At 42.6% G+C, this 23061-nt stretch overlaps 1 protein-coding gene across 4 annotated transcripts in view; it reads left to right on the top strand.

Moving 5' to 3' along the window:
- The window catches only part of EGFLAM (EGF like, fibronectin type III and laminin G domains), a 79204-nt gene extending 57389 nt beyond the window's left edge, over positions 1-21815 (top strand). For 3 of the 4 annotated variants that reach the window (XM_032097247.1, XM_032097248.1, XM_032097245.1), the window contains exons 14-24: positions 350-475; positions 1199-1442; positions 5683-5794; positions 7370-7486; positions 9716-9896; positions 12223-12246; positions 14353-14431; positions 15341-15484; positions 18436-18519; positions 20098-20201; positions 20730-21815. In XM_032097247.1, coding sequence (XP_031953138.1) covers positions 350-475; positions 1199-1442; positions 5683-5794; positions 7370-7486; positions 9716-9896; positions 12223-12246; positions 14353-14431; positions 15341-15484; positions 18436-18519; positions 20098-20201; positions 20730-20884 — 1370 coding nt within the window. In that variant the 3' untranslated portion in view covers positions 20885-21815. The remainder of the gene's footprint in view (positions 1-349; positions 476-1198; positions 1443-5682; positions 5795-7369; positions 7487-9715; positions 9897-12222; positions 12247-14352; positions 14432-15340; positions 15485-18435; positions 18520-20097; positions 20202-20729) is intronic. The other variant, XM_032097246.1, reaches the window with a different exon arrangement.
- The last annotated feature ends 1246 nt before the right edge of the window (positions 21816-23061 follow it).

Genomic DNA, 23061 nt, shown 5'->3' with positions numbered 1-23061 from the left:
TTAAACAAGGCATGGTGCTTGTAAACAATCTAGTGAAATTTGTGTTTTATGAGAAAGTAAATAGGAAGAAGAGCAGACAGTAAGTAATCCAGGGAATGATTGAAAGTTACATCTGTCATGGTTTGCTTGTAAGGGCTACTTTTTGCTATTTTTAAGGTCTCTTGCTGGTCTGATATTAAAAAAAAATACTCATAATCAAGCTCCCTTGTCTAAATTGCACACCATTTGACAAATTGGGAAAGAATCTAGACAGAAAAGCAAACTGCGTTGATTAGTAGCAGTGATCAACAACCAAATAAATCTTTGACAAACTTCTCTGATAAATTAATGTTCTGACTCCTGTGTTTAGGTGAGTGTAGCAGTGGCATCTGTGATGAGGCAGCCTGCATCAACAGTGGCACCTGTACTGCAAGCAAAGCAGATTCTTACATTTGCCTTTGCCCTCTTGGATTTAAAGGTCATCATTGTGAGGAAGGTGAGTGGATGCTGGAATGCCTCTATTTCTTTCTGTGTGTTATTCAGTGTTTCAATGTGTTTTCCACTTAGAGACAGCTGAGGAGGTCTCATCCTGTTCCACTGACAGAAGAGAATACTTGTTACTTCATCTTTTTAAAGTCACATGCTGAAACCCTTCTCTTACTGCTTTGGAGCTACATCCAGCTTCTACATAATCTGTGATTCTCAAACCTCTTTGTTTATTTAAACTAACTGTACTTAAGCATCTCAAAATTCCTTTTCAGAAGTTAAAATAATGTACCACTCCACAGCTGCACGTTAATTCTAAAAAAATACCCACTTTTCTTCTGACCAGTGTCAGTTGTATATTTTGAAATGTAAAGGACACAATGTCAATTTCCTGCTAAAATCATAGATACAAGTAGTAAAGTAAGTGCAGCATTATTTTCTATGCTGTAGAACTTTTCATGCTACCACCCACTGTATGCTTGCTAATTTGAAAAACACTATTATGAATCACTAAAGAAAAGGTACACAATGCTTTATAGTACAGATACATCCCTGGAAAAGGAAGGGATTAAGCAGTATTGGGTAGGATTAAAAAGTATTTTTAATTTAGATGAAAAAAATTCAGGTTGTTTTGCTAAGGATTAGCTTTAAATATTTAACAAAAGGAACACTGGTTGGTAGGGGTCAGTCGTTTGAGCCTCAAGTGACTTGCTTATGATTTCTGGATTTCCAGCACTCACCTTGGCCATACCTCAGTTCAACGAATCCTTAAGATCATTTGCTAGCACACCCTGGCCCTTGGAACCACAGAATTACCTTTCCTTCATGGAGTTTGAGCTGACATTTCGTCCAGATTTAGAGACTGGTATCCTTTTGTACAGCTACGACACAGACAGCAAGGACTTCCTCTCCATTAACATGGTGGCTGGCTACGTGGAGTTCAGGTTCGACTGTGGCTCGGGAACGGCTGTTATCAGGTAAATGGTGTTGCTCATGTTTCCTTCCCCAAAGTGCCAGGGTGCTGATCGAGGAGAGGAGTGGACTGGAAAGACACACAGCCTAGGATGAGGTGTGCGAGCCCCTTGGTCTCTAGTGCCTACTTCTAAGGAAGTACAAAAGCACCAGAAATGTGGTCAAGGAGACATCAGTTTATGTTTCAAAGCTTTGTGCTTTATCGTACTGCAGATGTTACATTTGTGTCTGTATGGTACTGCAGTAATTCCCTTCTTGCCCCCGTGACATTGCACCATAACTAATTAGGGGATCTGTAAATGTTTTATGCATATACTTCCTAGCCACAGGATTTCACACTTGGGCACTTCTGTAAGCATCCTCCTTCCTGGTTTCCCATTCCAAGTGGTAGGTGCCAGGCTGGAGGTGGCACAGGAAGATACACCTCCAGGTCCCAACACTTCCTCACAGTGCTGTTTTCTGGGGGACCTGGGGCTAGTATTCAATTTATATAACATAAGCTGTCTAAAAGATAAAAATGTGGTTTAAACTGGTCACCCAGGTTCCCATACAGACCTTCTGAGAATGACTCATTGCATCCTAAAATTAATGTCTAGGAGGATGGAAGCAATGAAATGCCTCAAAAATGCTGTTCCCTCTCCCTGTGTAACTGAATGCCCAGTCGCTGGGCAACTGTTCCCGGGCTTTCTGAAAAGGCACTGGGCTGAACAGAGGCACTCAGTATCTTGGATATGGCCCAGGAGGCTGCCAGTTTGACCAGGCTGACCTGATATTTAGAAATAATCTATATAAAGCTTATGCAAAATGTGTACATTGTCTGCAAGTCTTGCATACCAATGATTCCTGTGGATGGACATCAGGAATTTTGACTCTAGTGTGATTAGGGGAAATGTACTGATTTTATACTGAATGAGAACTCAAGCAAACAAACCCATTCAGATGACAAAATGAGAGATGAAATTTCAAGGGAGCAAATGCAAAATAATGCACAAGCCTAACAATGCACAGCTGTGGAAAAACAGTTAGTGTTGTCAGACAGAGAAAGATCCGGGAGCCGTCATGGATAGTTCTGTGGAAGCAACAGCAGACTGCTCAGAGACAAGTACAGAAACCTAAGTACAATGCAGAGGACTATTAGGAATGGAATAAGGAAGACTGTCTCTGCTAAAGCCCACAATGCACCCTGTCTTGAAAACTTGCTGCTATTTTGGTCACTTCATTTCAAAAGAAATTAGCAAAGTTTAAAAGAGTAGTTTTGAGATCCAGGAGAGGGAATGAAACAGCTTCCACAAAATACAGCAAGACCTTTCAGCCTGGAAAAGAAAGAGTTTGGTGGAAGTATGATAGAGTTTTTTAAATGATGAATGACATGAAGATTAATGAGTATTCTGTATTTTTTCAATATGAAAAGAAAATAAGGAATCAAAGAAAATAAGACTTTTTTCTTTGGGTTTGGGTTTTTTTTTTTTTTCAGACAGCACATAAATAAGTTGTGGAAACTAATTGTCACAGCAAGTTACAGATGCCAAAACTATAAATAGGTTAAAAAAAATTGGACAAATTTGAAGAAAGATCCATTGAGGGAGATCAAACACAATTGTACGGATGCAGCCTCTGACTCAGGAAATTGCTAAATGACAAGTTGCCAGAAGCTGGGAGGATATATCAAAGGAAGAATCACTTCATATTTGCCCTATTCTATTCTCTTGCTGAAAAGTGGCAGAAATAGCTGATTTTGGAGACCTTTTCTCCAACTCAGAATAGCCCTTCGTACAAAAGCCTTCAATCTTTACTGATTGCAGCCTTCTAATTCCTGTTACTGGCAACCGTAAGATATAAAGCAGAAATTTTTTTCTTCCAAGAATGCTGTAGCACTTCAAAACACCTTGTACTAAAGTTTAATTGATATGTAGGGTTATAAAATGTGGCGAGAGCCACAAGCATATGCCTGGGAGTGGAAACTGCCTCTTTCTGTTGGAAAGCAGAAGAACAAGCTGGATGCTAGCTAATGCCTGAACTACATTTACTGGAGGAAAAAGAGTGTGGTGAGATAGCAGAGTGGTGGGTGAGACTCATGAGACCATCAGGCTTCATGGAAGTTGTCAGGTTGTCCTGTTAGCTCTTTTTTCTAGAAAAAATGTGCAACTCGCACCCTGTCATCAGCTCTGTCAGTGATTAAATAAGATAAATAGATTCCCTGTTTTTCATGCCTGCCTGGACAATGTCCACTTAAAAGTCTGTCTTCATCATACTGCTTCATGCCTACCCTTTGTCTTTAATGGAGGTGTAGCTCTGGTCATCCTGATACCTCTGCCATAGGACTACCAGGCTGTTAGATATTATAATATAATCAGAACACAGCCATAATGTCTTTATAATTAGGATGAGGCAAGCTTATCTCTGTATGTCAGCAGCAGCAGTAGGAGAGCTGTTGCTGGTGAAGGTTTGTTTTTCCTGATGTGTCCTGGGATGGAAGCAGCACAGTGTGCTCTGAGGGCTCCACAGGGAGAAGGGATGCTGAATGGGTGGACAGATGCAGAACCTGAGCACTGAACTATCTCAGAGGAATTTCCCTGGGATTCTCCTAGGCTGAGCATTCACAGGATTGTGATCTTCATGATCTGGTGTATTTTTTAAGCTTTGGTTTACATGGGACAAAGTAACCTCCCAGCACATGAAGAGGCAGGAGTGCTCAAACACTGGATGAAAGTGTTTCAAAACCCATGCTGGTTTCAAAAAACCCCTGATTCCAAGAAATAGCTTGCAGCTCTGAAGTGATGACTCTGCTAGGCTTAATCATCCCTGTTTGTAATTAAATCTAGCAAAGCAGGAAGGTTAGCATGATGATGGCCTAAGCAGCAGAGGAGATGATGTTTGTATTGCTGCTTACTATGTAGCCAAATCTATCTGGTTCTTTTATATGTATACATAGACTTCTTCAAGGTGATTAGATTCCCTTAGCTATTGATTTAACCAAGATAGTTAAACCCTAAATGGTGCTACATAAGAATGAGGAGAAACGACTGGCATTGCTTGATGGTATTTTTTATGGAGGTTTTCTGAACAAAGTGTCATTCAGAAGTGTCAAGTAATATTGCCAGCATCATCAAAATAGATAAAAATGAACTTTAAGAAAGTTTAAAGTATCAAAAAAAAATATGGCAGAAAGGTTTCAAAACTGATATTGATAGTTAAGAAAAAAGAAATTGCTATTGTCACATTTTCAAAATTATGTAAGTTTTTAATCAGTATGTGTATCACTATTGACTCACTATTTCAAATTACATTTTTTTTCCATTTTTTTCATTTCAAAATGTGGGAGATTTTTATTTTTAAATGTAAGTATCCTGAATATACAAAACATTATTTCATTCCCAGAACTTCTGTATTTTTTCACTGGAAGCTAGAAAGTCTTAGGGGTCCTAGATAACACGGTTCTGATTTTTCCAGCTTGCCTGGTCATCAAACACAAGTTTCCAGTCCTCCTGGAGGAAAGGCTGCAACATCTCATTTAGACATAAAATGCTTTAGCCAGTGTAGTAAAATGACATTTGAAAACAAGATACAAAGATCTACAGAACTTGTGAAGGGGAATGTGGTTTTGCCCTTCATACAGGCTGCTATTCGTATAAGTGCTGCGCCAGTAAAGATTGTAAGAACGGTTTAAAAATGCTTCCTTTGAGACTGGTGAATACTTTGCACAACTGGGGATTATTGTTCCTAGTCAAGATCTCATCACATCATTAGGGTCATATTCTAATTACTTCCGTTTTATGTATAGCGTCCGGGCCGCACATGTGTGTGTGTAGATCTCAATGTAACAGGATGCGTAAATAGAACTGATAAGCCAACACAAAGTAGTTCTGTTTTAAAAGAGGATGAAGAATGTGGGGCTAGACCAACCATTAAGTGGGAAGCTTCTAGTGAAATGAGGATGTACAGCTGAGACAAAAATTCATCTTTACATGTTATAAATGACTGGGCAGAAAAACTACCACAGAGGTAGCTAAAGTGTGTGCTGATGATAGCGTTTCATTTATAAATAAAAATAGAGTGCTTGTTATTTGCTCTGGAAATATGGTCTTTGCTCAGAAGATTGTTACTTCCTTATAAGGGAAGAATCATAGTGGCTGATACTTATTTTTTATTCAGAAAATCATCCCAGAGGACTTGACTTTTTAACATTATGGAGTATCAGAAAGGCATAGTGTTACGTGTTTGAAAATTTTCTTGCCCTTAAAACAGGAGTGAAGAACCTGTCAGTCTGGGTCATTGGCACGAATTACGAGTGTCCCGCACGGCAAAGAATGGTATCCTACAAGTGGACAAACAGAAGCCAGTGGAAGGGATGGCAGAGGTGAGCTTACGGCAGACTTGTCTTGAATGCAGCTGTTGAACTGTAAAATGATTGTGTGGTAGACTGCACAGCCTGCTCTCAAAGCTCTTGCTAGCTTAAAACAGTACACACATTAGGGCAACATTTTCTTAAGCCCAGAGCTGGGAATTTGTGCATAAGGTCTTCCCTCTGAGGACAAGGATCCCTGTAAAGTCAGGGATCCAGATGAAATCTGACTGTACCTGCTCCTGACATGTAACTGGACTCACATTTTTGTGTCTGCTTCATATATGTTCCTGAGGTTCTTTTCTTGGTACTTGTTGTGGCTAAGTCTGTTGAGCAATGTGTGCACTGTGAGAGGTGTAATTTAGAAAAGTATGATACTGAAAAGTATGTGCCTAATCTTTTTTTAACCTCTTTTTTGAATATTGTCCTGGAAAGGTAGGCCACAAGAAAATTGTTTCTTTGTCATCTTCTTCTTGCAAAAATAATTTGCAGGCCAGAGTAGGAGCTGGAATAATCAGACAGTTGATGACTTGCTTTTTTTTCTTTGCTCACCAAGTGATCACAGTGAGTCAAATTTGTAATAAAGTGAAATTGTACTTGTACCGAGCAGGATATTCACTTTAAGCACTCAAATGCATGCACAGAGGTACATTTTCTATTTTGATAGAACCCGAGGCTAGACCTCCATAGAAAATGTCTTTTATTCTTTCCTAGTGGAGAGTGCAGGCAGAAAACCAGACTCCAGATCCCATGGAAGAAAAATCCCATAGCAGGCTTTTCAGCAAACTGGGAAACTTTTATCAAAGCTTTGACTTTTCTTCAAAAATTTAAATAAACTGAAATTCCAGTTGTCTGTCAGGAAACAAATTGAGTGAGAAACATTTGACTGAAGCACTCAAGACTTCTTTAGATAGATGGGTTAAGATGAACAATCCCATTTTTTTCTTCTAAGTGCTGCAGTGCAGTGCTCCAGGAGGAGAGTGGCTGGGAGCAGCCAACCATGAAAGCACAGAAGCTTCTGCAGGACTGGAATTACACAGTTATTCTGTCTTGAGCTGTTAAATGTCTTTCAGTTTGCTCCAGGACCCTGAATATTCCCATCAGGTATCCTGAGCAACTGCTGCTGGTAATTAATGCAAACTCAGTGTTTCTTTCGTTTAGCCCCATAACTTATAGTAGGTTATCTCTTAGATGTTGGAAACTGAATGAGTTTCTGTTGCATGAACTTTGCTCCGTTTTTTAGCTTTAAGAACCTCATGCTGGTTGTAGATTTACATCCTTGTACCTCAAGTCTTTGCAAATAAAGCTAATTGTGCAATCAGAAAACACAATGAGGCAGTTTCCTTTCTTTCCTCCTTCAGTATTGCCGTTTTGAAATACTTGAGATTTTTCAGCTACTTCTGACTGGGATAACATCAAGTCAGTTGAGAATGTCCTACAATGGCTTTTTTGATAGGACTGTACAAAGAAGAGGCATTGAAGTAAGCTGTAAGATCTAAAGTAGGGCTATAACAACTCATGTAGGCTAGTCTGAAGATACAAGCCTGGTTCCAGCTATTCTAATAAAATCTTATTCTATGTTTCTTGCAGGGGGCTTTTACACAGATTAAATGCAGCTCTGAAATATTTATTGGTGGAGTCCCTAATTATGATGATGTGAAGAAGAACTCTGGGATCCTCAGACCCTTCAGTGGGAGCATCCAGAAGGTGTGTGCCCAGAGAAACACACTGGGGGCATTAATTTCTGTTGCATCCAGTGCATGCTTTATGTGGAAACCTGCCCATATTCAGCTGGCAATAATCAAAATAATCTAGGATTTCACTTCAGGAACCCACCATGAAGTGGTTAAATTATTATTTCACAGTGAAAAGTCCACCTAGTGCATTCTTACACCACAATGGAGATGCATACCTTACTGCTCTCCCCTCTTACAATTTTATGTGGGGCACATGAATGGAGGAGCTGTTTTACATTGTTAGCAGACATTAGGGATGATGTTCCCATGTGGTCAGCTGAGCATGAGTGCAGTTCCTTTCTAGATAATGTAAATTCATAATCAGTCCTAGTAAGTAATCCAATGAAAGTTCAAACTGAACTAACATTTTTCTTTCTAAACATACTTAAAATAGCTTGGATAAAGTTGGAAGGTTGGCCCTGAATCCTCACAGCTTTATAAGTGTGAATTATTGCATCAGATTAATGAAAAGAAATAACAAATAAACCCAAAATTTTAATAATAGTTTTAATTAAAAAAAATTTAAAACTCTCTAGTGGGTCATGTTAACAATTGCTCCACGACATAACAGTAATGGTAGGTCAGCGTAAGTGGTTTCATCACTTGATCTGACATTTTGTACTGTCTTTGTCAGCTGTCCAGCAGAAAACATGAAGTTAAGGAGAACTGAGGTAGTGAATAATAGTGATGGGAACAGGTCAGACACACGACATCATTGGGAAGGTAGATTTGACTAAACACAATCTATTTTGGGCTGCAAGATAGCCTAGTAGCAATGAATACAGGTTACAGTTACAAGGTGAGGTGTTATAGCTAGAGTAAAGGCACTGATAAGGATTGGGAAATGCAGAGTGTGAGCACTTATCTCTATGATGTACTTAGCAAGGTGTATTTGTATTCTCAGAGGCATGAATGGGATGTCAAGGAAGAATGTTGCATGCCTTTTGGGCACTGGGAACATTTAGTTGCCTGCTTCACACATAGTAGGATTTTGGAGAACTATAGAGATAGAGCTGCAAACATCACCAAGTACTGGAAAATATGCAGCATATAGAAAGACCTAAGATCACAATCTATATAGTTTAGTCAGATAAGGCTGAGAAGTGACTTTATTATGGCGTTCTAGTTCCTGCACGAAGATGAGATTTCTTTGGATACATGGTGCTGGAATTGTGCAGAAAAAGATGTGGTGAGAAACAAGGGCTGGAAACGGAATGTAAGTTTAAAACCAGAAACAAAAGACATGCTTTTGTGAGTGGAGACTTGTTAGCCTCTGGAATAATGTAGTCAAAATTTAGAAAGGAGCTGAAAACATAAGGGAGTCTTCCCTGGTCCATTACATGACAAGACTGGATGTTTTTCTGCTGTTGGAGTTGTGTTGTGCTTGATGAAACCCCTTCTCTGTGTAGGATCCCCTAGGGTGCATAGTCTGAATTATGCAGGAGCCAGAGCAACTATTACCTTTCTCAATTCTGGCCTTAAAATCTATTGTTTGTTAAGATGTACTTATTTTGATGTAGCTGAGATCAGATGCTGTGCCCTCATGTAATCTCTCTTCCCGAGATGTCAGCTGAGATTATACCAATGTAGGTTTATTTTGGAGAACATATGCTCCTGACATACTGGAAAAATCCCAGCACTTAGCAGTTGTCTTCCATTTATATACAAACAGTTTTGTGAAGTCATTATTTATGTTTTTCATTCATCTTAACTCTAGCTTCTTTCAGATGAGATGAGATACTAGAAAGCAATAGTAAATATGAAAAACAAGCTGTTCTGCTTAGTATTTCTGTTGTCAACACTCATCTCCTGGGAGGTTTTCTGATCTCAGAAATGCTTTTCCTCAGCAGCGCTCATCTAATTTTACCATCCTAGCTGATGGTTCAGCTACAAAGTGTTGCACCAGTGTTCAGGCACAAGCCTGGTAAATTCCACACAGCTTCACCGCATACAGGAGTTGCCTAAGGCTGTTTCCCAAGACACAAAAGAGATTAATCTCCAGTGGACTGGGGGAGCAAAAGTGTGGGTTGGACCTCTGCAACTGGAAAACACACAAGAAATAGGATTTGGGCCAAGTTTTTAAAGTTACATTTCTCTGAAGTCTTTCAGAGGCATCTTCTAACTAGCAGGAGGATACTCTGAATGTGGGAGTTTTTACAATGTGTTTTCACACTTTTTTTTAATTTTTTTTAACACACAGATTATCTTGAATGACCGGACAATTGATGTGAAACAGGATTTCACTTTTGGAATCAACCTCGGCAATGCTGCCCACCCCTGTGTGACCTCACCATGTGCAAATGGAGGCACCTGCATTCCCAAGAAGGACAGCTATGAATGTGACTGTCCCCTGGGCTTTGATGGGCAACATTGCCAAAAAGGTAACAATGGCTGGATATCAACCCAGGGTTCTGGAGCTGATCAGAAAAATAAGGAAGATTTAGCATCTACAACCACTGCTGTACACATCCCTTTAAATAGAAACCCCAGAGGCCAGAGCTCCCCTTATATCTGTACACTTTCCCTGTATCTAGGGAAGAATTTGTTTAGTTATTTAGGAATGTAGTAACTGTTATCCCAGCACAAGGCTAGGATCCATAGATAGCAACCTGGTATCTGGTTGCTTGTGGTGAACAACATTAAACAGTAACACTTCATACACCTCCTTAATTGTGCAGTGCTATACAGTAGGGGAATTTCTGCCAGGGTCCTCCAGCCAGCAGTTATGTTACATCCTGAAGCGTGAGCATGGATAACTCTTGTAATTTTATCCTCCATACAGCTGACAGCAAGCTCTGTTCTCACACACAGAAAGGTCTATTCCTGTTTTAGACACTGACTCCTCTGCTGGTAATTTCACCATCTGCAGAGATCTTGCTCTGGTGGGGTGAAGCAGACCACCAAGGAGGAAGACTCATCCACATGCACATTACTCTCTTTTCTTTGGAGCCACTGTAACAGTTCAAACTTTAGAGTCAGGAAAGTGATAAGATTGCATGGAAAGGGTTTAAAAAGTGTGCTTTGGGTTATTCCACTAGATGGAGACGTTTCACTTCTGTCAAGCTTGATCTTGAAAAACTCCTACGGGAAGGTTTTGTAATGCAGCAGTAAACTCAGTTCAGAAGAGCTGGCTGACATTATTGTCTTCACCCACTGCTTCATTTCTCACAGGCATAAACTTCAAAGTTAAATGTAGTGGTTTTGGTTAAATTGTGATGAATAGATTGTCCTTTTCTTCAAAACAGACAATATCTTAGAACAAAAGTGTCGTATTAAAATACAATGCAAGAAACCCCTTTGCTTACGTTGTTGTGGTCTAACTAAGAGCTGAAACAACGTCATTTACCTTGGCTTTTTTGTAGGGAGGAGGGAGAACTGGGATTTTGGCTTTCTAGGTATGTACAGGGTGCTAAATTCCTGACTTCAAGATGGTATCTGCAGCTGTACTGACACATCTCCCAGGGCAGTCAGTCAAGGGAATGCTTTGCAGCCTGGGTGTGTGACTGCCTGCCCATTTGGTGAGTTCCTGTGCAGTTCTGGAGCCGCAGCTCCTCGCCTCTGCTTGGCTCCTGGCCTGTGCTGAGCCCAGGGAGCAGTGTCCAAGCTCATAGTACCAGCACTGCTGCCAGTTGGCTGGTGTGTCCTCCCTGTTGTCACCTCAGTGGATGCCCAGGCTTTCAGAGACAGTCTGAAGAACCTTTTGCCTTTAGCCAGATCCTGGGTGGTGCTTCCTATGTGAATCCAACCTTTATTCATTTTTAAGAGTGTCCAAAAGCATGAGTCATCTGGTTTCTGTTCCTGCACCCTCTGGCTCCTGTTCAGGTGCAGCCCAACCTCCCTGCACTTGTGCAGCCTCAGCTGCCACCAAAAATTGAAGGGTTTTCTGATAGATGTGCAGAGATCAAGGAGATCGCTCCTGAACCTCAGCCCATGACAGCCTTGAGGAGAACCACCTGAAACAGATTCCTCAAAATTATCCTTACCTGTGTCTCTACAGGAGTGTAGACATGGTTAAGGTGAGATCATGTCTGTGTCCACTTCTGTTTCGCAACAGGGTTTTGGTTAGTGCACTCTGAAGGTATGTGGGGTGAAGGTGCTGTCTCCAACCTTCTTGGTGGCAGGCTGCTGTAAAAAACCCTAAAAAGCAAAGTGCTCGTGAAAGACTGCACCACATTCTTCAAAATTATACACACCACTTAAAAGCTCAAGTAATGCTGGTATGAGGTATATGAGATATTGATTCATATCGTAATGGTTCATTAGCTGAAGATTCAATAGAGTTTCTGCTGGCATTGCTAAGTTTTATATCTTCTGTCCAAGCTGTGGGAGTGCTAAAGGTATTTTTATACTTTAACCGTAAGATGGATAGAACAGTAAACCTTTGTTTTCCCTTGTCTAGAGCTGATCCCTGAGTAAAACCTGATGAGTTACTGGGGTTTGAGAAGCAGGACTAGCAGAAGGGTTTGGTACTGGTCCCACCTGTCTGTACCTTTGTGTGTTTTGAGCAGAAAAATATACATACTTGGGCAAACCAATAATAAAACCGGTGCTACCTTCATAGGTGATTGTAGTCATTTATGCAAGTGCTAGGTGGGGGGTTACACATTTGCAGAAAAGTGGGCATGAAACTGGACTATGGGAGATTTTTAAGCTTTAGAATAATAAACCCAGAATGTTCTTGTTTTGTTTTGTGCTGACTCACTGCAGAGTGTGGAAGTTACTGCCTCAACAGTAAGTACTGCAAATTACGTGAAAACTGCTCTGTCATTGTGTGTTTGTCTGGATGCTGGGTTTCCATTAAGCCTGGCAAGTTTCTGTCATAAAGCTAAAATATCTTCTAGGGTTATACAATACTTCCTTAAATATTGTGCTGTTGATATTTCAAACTGCATCCAAAGCATTTGCCAAGCTCAGAACAGGGGCTGTAGAGCTGGTCCCTGTATTTGCAGAGCAGAGGAGCCAGGCAGCTGGCTGAGGGTTTTGTGGTGTGACTTCAGGCTGCCCTGCAGTTCAGAGCTTACTCCTGCTTCCATCAGAGCGTTGGTGCTTGTCTGCTGAATGGTGATGAGCAAAGAATGGAGGTGTTTAGTCCTAGATCTCCTGACTGGCCCAGCTCCCTACCAGCTGCAAAGATCCTGGATGCATCGAGGATACTGCTAAAATTTGCTTGGTTTTCTGCAAAGAAGTCAGAGTCAGTGAAACAAATGGAGAGCAAGCAGAGGTAAATGCCCATTAAGCCCCGTGGAGGAAATCAGAGTACTCTGGCAAAGGCAAGGCTTGGTGCACAACACAGGCACCTTCCCCTGCTGCAGGCAAGAGCACTGGGGCTCTAGTGCAGGATGTGATGGGGGAACAAGGGCTCCTTCCATGCTCTGCTGCTGTCAGAGGCTGTCCAGTGCAGAAAGTGTCAGACCTGGTGAGAAGTGTTTGGCCAGCGTAACACAACTTTTGCAGTCTTGAACGATGTTGGCAGGCTCCAGGCTGGACATGGCCTGGACATTAGACACATTAGGCAGCTTTCCAGATTTCACTATGGATGAAAACAGTCATTTGTCACTATCTAAAATTCTCAGTCTTGGCACCTAGAGCTAAATTTCATATTGCTGTTGCTGTCTGCCAGACTACACCAATTGTTGCATATCTGTGTCACAGTGAGGTCTAAAAGCCCAGGCAGACCCTGTGTTGCATAAAGAAAGCAAGCATCTTTGCCCTGGAAAGCTTGAAATTTATATAAATAGGATTAGCTGTGGTTGAAGGGATTATTCTTCAGGAAGAAAATAGGATGAAGGCATCTATTTTCGGTAATTTATACAACTGGCTTGTATTAATGCAGCAGCCAATTATGGGAGATCAGCAACAAGCTGTAGGGTGTTCACTCAGCAAAAAAATCTGTTCAGGCCAGTGCTCATAGCCTGGTGAGGGGCTCTGTATCAGGGATGTTCAGTGATTTATGTCACACAGCTGAGTTATATTGCCAGAGATATATGTGGGCAGAAGTGCACCAACCCCAGGTCTGGCTCCGATGTGGGCCACTGTCCCAGTCATACACCACAGGGGTACCTGGGGCTGTCCCTAGAGAAATGCTGTATGGGGGACACAGAAAACAACCCCCAAGGCCGCACTGCAGTGTTGAATACACCAAGGGGCTCTACAGCCTCTGCCATGCAGCCTTTAGTGTAGTCTCAGTTGCTTTCAGACCTAAAGTGATCTGGAACACCCCGTAAGTCCTCCCTGGAGATAATCTGCCCCCCACACTGTACCCCAGGGGTGAGCTCTGAGCAGGCAGCAGCCACTCTGTGCAAAGTCACATACACTGAAAGAGGAAACAGGTTGTGTGTGCTGCCTCAGCCTCCCTTTGCAGGGTGAGAGGTTCCTAATGTGCTCTGCATATGGTGCTCTGTTAGGAGCTGGGGAGGACTTTCTTAGTCTATAAACACGGGTGGTTAATGCATAAACTTTGGCAGGGGGGAGCGTTGAACCACATGGAGAATTGAGGAATGTGGTAACGGGGGTAAAGATAAAATTTGCAATGTTTTCCCAATACTTCATATTCTTCTGCACTACCATTTATGTTGGAGCAATACATTAGGCTTGTGACAGGAATGCTGTAAACAGAGGGACTGTCAGCAATTTAAACTCCCTTAACTACTGCCCCTACATTTTGGTAAAAACTGGCAGTGGCTTTTTGCGAAGCAGTATGGGTTCAGCTCAGTCTGTGCCACTGGCAGTTACCTGCCACTGCAGGAGTAAATCAATAAAACAGCCTTGTCTCTTTTTCTTTCCATTTCCATGTCAGCTATCTGACATGCTTCTTAATTTTTTGTATTTACTTCTCAGCCATTACAGAAGCAATTGAAATCCCACAATTTATTGGTCGCAGTTACCTCACATATGATAATCCAGATATCCTGAAAAGGTAAAGTATCTCCTGTGAACCTAAGTAGTCTGTTTCTTAAATGTAATAATGTTAGCAGCCTTATGTGGGAGGGTGTACTATATTTTGTTTATATTATGTTTTAAGCTGTATTTATAGTATTTCTAGCTGTATTTCTGCAGTATGTCTAAACTTAAGGGAAAATACATTTTAAGTGGATATACTGGTGGCTTAGTTTGTTATATTTGAGCATCTTGCAGCCTGTCAAGAAATAGCACACGTACATCTGGCATGTAGAGAGACTGGTTCTTCCCTGAGGGCAAAGAACAGACATACAGATCCTGTGTCTCTAAGGAGATTAAAGACGTTAACTCCTTTCTAACTCCTGCTTTAGCCTAACGTGTAGATTCTCAAAGTTACTTTTTTGGCTGCTCTGTACCATAGAACATCCCCACATTCCGGCAAATTGAGGCTTGTTTCAACAAATTCCTCCATCTACCTTTATTTCAGCCACTGAGTAGAGAAGGGTTCACCAGTGTCCTCACTGCCATTTAGTGCCTTTCACCTACTGGGGCTTTCTGATTTGCCCTTCTTATGCTCCTTCCACTGGTTTCTGAGGGCACCACATCTACTGGACATTCTCAAAATATGCTTTTTGGGCTGGATTTCACACTAGTTTTGAGGACAAAAAGGATTTTCTCTTATTTGTCTGGAATAACCTAGCAGCTATTGTGTTTGGGATTCTGGAGAGACGAGTTCAATTGCTGTGCTCTGAAATGATGGGAATGGGGATGTGAACCAGAATCCTTCGCACATCAGCGTGTAGATGAGCTACAGGACAGTAACCCACCTGACCAACATAGAAGAAATACTGCATTATCTTCTGTGTTTTTTTAAAAGAAAACAGTTGCAATTTAGTATTTTATGATTATTTCCTTCTACATTAAACAGGGTGTCAGGAACAAGAACAAACGTGTTCATGAGGTTTAAGACCACAATGAAGGACGGTCTTTTGATGTGGAGGGGAAACAGTCCCATGCGACCTAACAGTGATTTCATCTCTCTAGGCCTTCAGGAGGGAGCGTTAATATTCAGGTAAACTTTCTCTCCCTTATTTGTATAGCACACAGGGCTCAGAGGAGTTGCTACAACACATCCAGTGCACTTGTCCCTTGGTACAGTGTGAGACACATCCTCAAAGGTTTGTTCAGTGATGGGTCCCATTTGCTGTCTGGGAAAGGATGTAAGTTGAAGAGGTAAGGTGCTGGAAGATTTGCATCGCTCCTTCCCAAGTTTCCAAACATCTGGGCTTTATTGTGATTTTCTAAATGGTTTCTTACGAGGGGTTGAATACTCTTGGTAATCCCCCCACAAGCCTCTTAAAGCCATCTCCGTTGGGCAGAGCAGGGTAGGGCTGGTGGAGGGAGCAGGGGTTGAGGACAAGCTCTGATGGTGCCAGTGCCGACTGTGAGCTCTCTCTTTGCCAGAGAGTGCACATGAGAGCAGGGCTTCCACCATCTCAAACCCTTAAATTGCCAGCTCTGTGACGCACACACACAGCTGTCACCACACCTTGTTTCTGCCACCATCCACAGAATCACTTAATTAAGCAGTAATACTGCTGTGGAAATGGTGGAATTGGGGAGTATTGGGAAATGTTGGGCTCTTGCTCCAGAATCTCCTTCTCCCTTGCAGACACTCAGGCAGACCCTGTGCAAGTTTTTGCATGGTGCTTTTTTGGGACTCCTGTGTTTTGAAAGTCTTGTCTTTCCTCATGGTGCTCCTTTAGGTTGTGTAAGACCAACACTGAAACAGCAAACTACAGATGCCATCACTATTGCAGATTGTTGTGAGACACTATTCATTATGTAGCAGAGAGTTTATTACTTAAGCCAATTTTTTTTACTTTACTTAACTGGCTGTTCTTTGCTACCATGGATGTATAGATAAGTTGCACATTTCTACTTAAATTAGTTTCTTGTAAGCTTCTTTTAAAATGTGATTTATCAGTGGCTAACTTGGCAAAAACTCTTAGTTTCCTCATTGTTTTATAAACAAGGAACTGACTCTACAAAAGTGGTGCATTTTTTAAATGTCTCTGGGAGAGACTGCCTTGCCAAGATCCGTGGTAGTAATGATGCCTCAAAGTGGCTACCTGAAAACAGAGGCTAGACAAGATTAAGAGAATAAAAGTAGGTATTTATTTGAAGGTGTACCTTCAAAGGTACACCTTAGGCAGTCAAGAGGCTCCACCCAAGATGGACACTGGGTCACGGATTCTTCACACTTTTGTAAGCTTGGTCCATTTGCATATCAGGGTTAATTCTCCAATTACAATTTCAGTTAGTGATGCAATTACCCCAAGCTTGCCCCTCCTCTCAAAGGCTTTAGTTTACATATTTTGGGGCCTGGGACAACAAGGTGTCCTTGAAGTACAAACCTAGAGAGGGTTTGTTATGTCTAACCAGCATGAGAGAACACCTATTCAGTCTGTTTCTGAGGCACAGTTCATTTTTTATTAGGGTTGTTGCTCTTCCCCAGAGATGAAGATACTCAAAGGCTTTAGAACAAACCAGCTGAATTTTACTGAAAAATTTGTACCTTCCACATGTATTTAAGAAGGCGAAAGATTGAGTTACCAGAATAGAACTTTCATAAGCAATCACTGCTCACTGAAGGGGAGCAACAATAAAGGTGGTGAAAGGACAAATGCAGAAAAAAAATAATCTTTCCAAAAGCTTGGTCCTTGTGCTAGTTTTTCACCTTTTGAGAGGTGAGGTCAAAAGACTATCAGAGCTGTGAATTGGTCAGAAGTATTTTCCTGCAGGTCAAGTTTAGATGTCTGTGTTCTGATCCAATTTGAAATTCAAAACACACGTTTTCTTTCCCATTTTCTATCATCTTATTCCCTGTACAGTGTACCTGCTGCTGTAAATCCTTTCTGTTGCTCCCTGCTTCTGTAGAAGGTTATTTCACTGTTGTAGGGGGACATCTGTTGTAGAGGGATTCACTGGGGATATGAACCTCATTTTTGTAATCAAAGGTCTAACACTTTGATGCAATCCTTAACACCTAAATCCTCTTGGTTTTGACCTCGACCAGTATCTGCATCGTGCGTAATTCAGGTGCTTGCCTGAGACTCACTTAAGCCCCCAGGAAACAAATTTAGGAAAATCAGCTTGCTCTGGGCAGCTCACAGTTTAATGTGCTGTTTTGAGAGCCTTTGCTGGCGATGAGTTCATACCATGTTCAGTCTTTTTTGAAGCAATAGTGATGCTGGCTTTAATCCCTCCTGCTTGGTATGGGCTGAAGTCCAGCAGCAGCTGGCTCTGTCTAGTTCATCCTGAGGACCCAATAGCTCACTGTGCTGTAGCATCTACTTCTCCTTTTTTAAGATTAGCCCAAGCTTCAGGGACCCAGAAATTAAGGTGCCTGATGTGTAAACATGATGGGGACATTATATCTGCTGAGTAATTTTAGTAGAAGCAAACACAAAGAAATAATCAGAGTGGCAGCTGAAACAGGTAACTTCATAATTATCTCTGCATTTATTTGGCTTCATCTTTTCTAACATCACAGGTCCCAACCTTCCCTACAATTCAGATGATTTGTATATCTATTATAGGTCACATGCTTATTTGCTCTTGTAAAGATTTATTTATTAACCATGTTTTCATGGTTACTGCTGTCTCCCATTAGTCCAGCAGAGACTGCTGTCTCCCATTAGTCCAGCAGAGACTGCTGTCTCCCATTAGTCCAAAGGTCTGACCTGCATAATCCCCTGATTTGGGGAAGAATGACCCTGCAGAGGCTTTCTTCTTGCTCCCGTGGGAATGGTGATGGTACCCACTCTGACTCAGGGAGTTTTGCCTGCTTGTCCATGAGACTGACTTTGCAAAATAAGAGCACTGCTGCTGGGACTGCAAAGGACTCCTCTGGTTGCCCCAAAATCTGAGCCAAAAGGGAGGAAGGATGCCTGAGAAACTTGGCGGGCAACCAGTCCTTTCAAGGAAGGCAGTTAACACTTCCATTTTTTTAAATTGTAGCTACAATTTGGGCAGTGGCATTGCTTCCATCACGGTGAACGGCTCCTTCAGCGATGGCCGGTGGCACAGAGTCAAGGCTGTTCGGTAAGTGGACAGGCTTCATCTGGGAGGTGCTTGGGGGCCACCCTGCCATTAAAGATGCTGGTTGGCATGTCTGGGTGCTGGTGGGGTGTGAATCACTGTGACTCCATACTCACATGTTGCCTAGGAGTGGAACTGTTAGCAGCTTGGCTGTTTGAGGATGATGTACACAAAGATTGCTGTATTTGAGGTGACAGTGCCAGCTCGGCACAGCTCAAGGCAGGCTGCCAAAGTCGTGCAGGGCTATTCTGGGGCTCTGACAGACATTCTATTAAACCCATACCATTTGGGTTAAGAGTATTTTTCTTTAATGTCTGCATTTTGAAATTCCCTAGTGAGCATTTTGTGGGCTGGCACAAGCACTGGAGCACAGACAGTGTAAACCTACTTCTTCTATTTGGAGGAGGTGCAGACATCTTGCAGTGTATATATAACTCTTATTTATAACTCATTACCTCATGGGAGGCAACTGTGTTCAGCAGGGAAAGCACACATCCCTCTCTTCATGAGAGGTTGGTTCCCTGGAAATCACAGTCTGACATTAGCACAGCTTGTTACCAAATTCGGTGGGAATAGGAACCCATCAAGTAGCTTTTCTGTCAGTACTGTTATTGACCATATGTAAAATGCCTCTAGTGAGAAAGAAAGCTGCCTAGAAGTATTGCAGCCGGGTTGTGGTCTGTGGCTCAGACCCAGGAAGCCGTGACCGCTCCAGAGAGAGTGTCCCACAAGGGACAGCCTTCCAGAGGTCTGTGGCGATCCCTCGGCCGCCGGGGTGCCTTCGCAGAAGGGTGACTGTCTCAACAGGCTGTCAGTTCTCTAGTGATTCATCAAGAGTGATTTCAGCTCTTGTTCTGCAAGGCAAACCCCAGGCTGAACCAGGAGGAGAGAGACGAGAGGCTCGTTTAGCAGTTCCGCATGAGGCAGCTTTACTAGTCCGCACCCTGCGAAGGGGAGGCCAGGGAACTCAAAGAGGGAGAAGGGTAGATCTTATAGAGATACAAGGGTGGGTGTGAGAGGGTCGAAACCGATGGGTTACAAAGAATCTACATAGGGTCTCCCAGAGGATCATGGTTCTTGTTTTCTCTCACCCTCTCTGAGAAGTGCTGCCTTTTCCAAGGGGATCTTGCTGGGAGGTTATGCAATCTCCTTATCTCAGCAGGCCTCCTTCCAGGGCAGGGGCTGGACATACCCCACATAGAAGTATGTTTTACCTTAGCTTGCCCATTTTTTTTCCCTTCTGTGGAAGCTTCTGCTGTTTACTTTTAAATTACCTTTAACAACAGGTCAGAATGTGTCCATCCTCCCCTCTCCCCTAGCTGTGAAATTTGATTCTTTTCCAGCACTTTCTGCTCTGCAAATGCATCCTGCACACTTTACAGGTCTTTGACATCTATAAAAAAATCCTAAAACCTGAAAAGCCTGGATTGCCATAGAACATTGTGTCTGTGGGGCTTCCCAGTCCCAGGCCTTTACCTTTAACCCTTCCAAGCTCTGTCTCACCTTGGTCTCCTGGCTGCTGCTCCTCCCCCGTTCTGATTGTAGGCTGGATGCATGAGAGTGCTTTGCTTTTCATTTCAGGGATGGACAGTCTGGCAAAGTAACCGTGGACGATTATGGTGCCAGGACTGGTAAATCCCCTGGGAAAATGAGGCAGCTAAATATCAATGGAGATCTCTACATAGGTGAGTGCTAATTATTCACATTCAGGACACAGATACAAGGTCATCTGCAAGGCAGGGCTTTCCAGCTCTGGCCAGCTCCTGGTGGAGGTGTTACACAGCAGCCTCTAGTCCTCCACAGCCTGTTTTTTGTGAGGAGGCCTCTCTGAGTGGGATGGAGGAATTGGTATGAGAAGGGACCAGCACCACGGGATGCCCTATGGTACTCCTGGCAGGTACATGGAGAAACAGCAAGAGGCAGCTGGAAACCCCACAGCTTAGTGGATCTGGGCACAAGCTTATTCATCTCTTACTCATGCTACGATTTCTGGAACAAATAATTAACATCCTAGTTCATTACCTCCTGCTTATCCCCTCTGTACTTTCAAGCGCTGAAAATGTTTATTTAAAACAACACAGAGGAACCTGTAAATTAGAATTCCCTTCTGAGGGGCACTAGGAAGGCTAATGGCACTGCTGGGTGTGCAGCCTGCCAAGCAGGAGCAGACGCCCATGTTGGTAAAGGGTTCCTCACGGCTGCCCTTCCCACAGGTGGCATGAAGGAGATTGCCCTGCACACGAACCGGCAGTACCTGCGGGGGCTGGTGGGCTGCATCTCCCACCTCACGCTCTCAACCGACTACCACATCTCGCTGGTGGAGGATGCCACCAACGGGAAGAACATCAACACATGTGGGACCAAGTGACAAGAGAGGAATCCCGGTGCTGAGGACCCGTCGTGTGCTTGTGTGTGTAGCTGAGCGAGAGCTGGCTGATGAGTCCTCTACAGCCGGACCATGTTTGCCATCTGGGAAGATGATAAAGCCAAAGGGAAACATAAAAGAAAAAGAAGAACACTTTTCCCTCTCATTCCCTCTCCTTTCCTCTCCTTTCCTGACCAAGTGAAACCAAGTATTTTGTGTATGAACCGTGCCCTCTACCCCTTAAGTGTGTAGTGAATGCTAAAGGTTGTGCATCTGTGCAAACGGCAAAGTGTGACGTTACAAGTAGCTCAATGACTGTGTTGTGGTCCTTAGGTTAACTTTTGTAGTATCAGAGAAAGCAGTCTTGAAACACCTTCAATCACCCCACCCTGCAGTGATACAGTGACTGTGCTGTTCAACAACTGCACCATCAGGCAGCATATATTTCTGCATTCACGTGTAGGTCCTGGAACAAGCAGTTCTCCCTACCACTCTCTGATGTAGCTAAATTATGTTTCATCTTGTGTAACAGGATAACAGTTACAATGACTGGTTTCAAAATATTGTTGTTTGTTGAGGAGGAACGTTCTTACAAGTCTACTTTTTTATTACAAGCAACAAAAACAATGAACCAATTTTGTAGAAGTAATTTTATACTTGTCTATTTTTTATAGCAGCAGCAGACCTGCTTACATGGCATCGCTTTTAACATCTACATGTATTATACAATTAGCTCTTTGCACACTTTCCTAAAAATAGAAAATGGACCTGTGGCTTAATGTCTGTATTATACAGTTTTAATGGGGATATTTGTGAGTTATGACCAGTTTTACATCTGACTCTTTTTGTTCTGTAAATTTTGACAGTTTAAAATTGTACATTATGAAGCTTTCCTGTCTTAAACAGATTAAAAGATTAGGAAAAAAAGAGGAAACGCTTGCTACTGTGGTATGATAAATCACTTTTTTTTTTTTTTTTTTTTTAATGTCGGAAAAATGAGAAAAGGGAGTGCGAAAGACCTTGGTAGGTCACAGTCCTCTTCAAATGTTATGTTTTCTAGGCACTGGAACAGCACTTATGCAACCTTGATTGCCAAAGTGTAATTTAAGCAGGCAAACAGAGTGCTGTTGAGACACTGAAAGAGAGGTCCAGATTTTAATAATTTGGAGATTTTTATTCCTTAATTCTTTATTCAAAGTGGATGAGTGAGCCTTTGGTGGGTGGGATGGGGGAAGAGAGACCAACCATGCAGCAGGGCACCCCACAGCCTGCCACGTGCCCTTGGGAGGGTAAGCACAAACTTCCTCAGGGGCACAGGTTCACCTGAATGCCTGTGAACTAAAAGGACCTGATGTGGTGAAAGCAATGGAGGTGAGGAGGTTTCTGCTGCATTCTTACTGTGCTCAGAGTGCTCCTGGCTCCCTGAGAGATCCAACATCTTCCCTAGATTCATCCCACCTACAGCATAGATAATGGCACAGGGAAATACCTGCCAAGGACACCTCAGCTCCTGTCCTGCATGCTGAAGGGACACCCTGATCTCTTAGGTGAAAGATCTTGTGCTCCTTGTAGATAAGGTAGCAATGGTCAAAACCAAATGCAGGCACTTATTAGAAACAGAAAGTAACAGAAAAATATATGGTGGTCCCATCAGGTAATGTACACCTGTGCTCTGCCCCCTGCTCAAATGATACTTCAGAAGAAAAGGACTGTAGAAGACATGGGCAGCTTGCAGAGGAGCTGGAGACACTCATGGTTCTCCTCCCAGGAGAAGCAAAGTTTGGTTTGGCTTGGGGAGCCCCATGGGGAAGGAGAAACCTCCATGGCTGGAAAAAAGCAGGATAAAGTATACAGGATCAAGATGTGCCTTTAAAATGAAAGTAAGTGGAATTTGATGCCTTGGGATGTAAAAGGAAAATGTGTTGGGTTTGAGAAGGGTGAAAACTAAAACCTCTGGAGGCTGAAGGTTTTTCTGCCTGCTCAGTGCAGCCCTGTGGCAGTGGCCAGACACAGCCTGTGCTTGGGTCCTGTCTGAGCTGCTGGCTGCCTGAGGGGGAAAACTCACATTTTATGAGCTTGAGGGGTTTCCCACATGCTAATGATCTGTTCTGACCTGGCACAGAGTAGGGAGGTTTGAATGGCTGTACCCCTAATCCTGAGGACCTCTTGTGCTGCTGCTG

Source organism: Corvus moneduloides, chromosome Z, assembly GCF_009650955.1.
Source record: "Corvus moneduloides isolate bCorMon1 chromosome Z, bCorMon1.pri, whole genome shotgun sequence".
NCBI classification, from domain to species: domain Eukaryota; kingdom Metazoa; phylum Chordata; class Aves; order Passeriformes; family Corvidae; genus Corvus; species Corvus moneduloides.
Note: the sequence above shows the minus strand (reverse complement) of the source record. Positions and strands in the feature narration are given on the sequence as shown.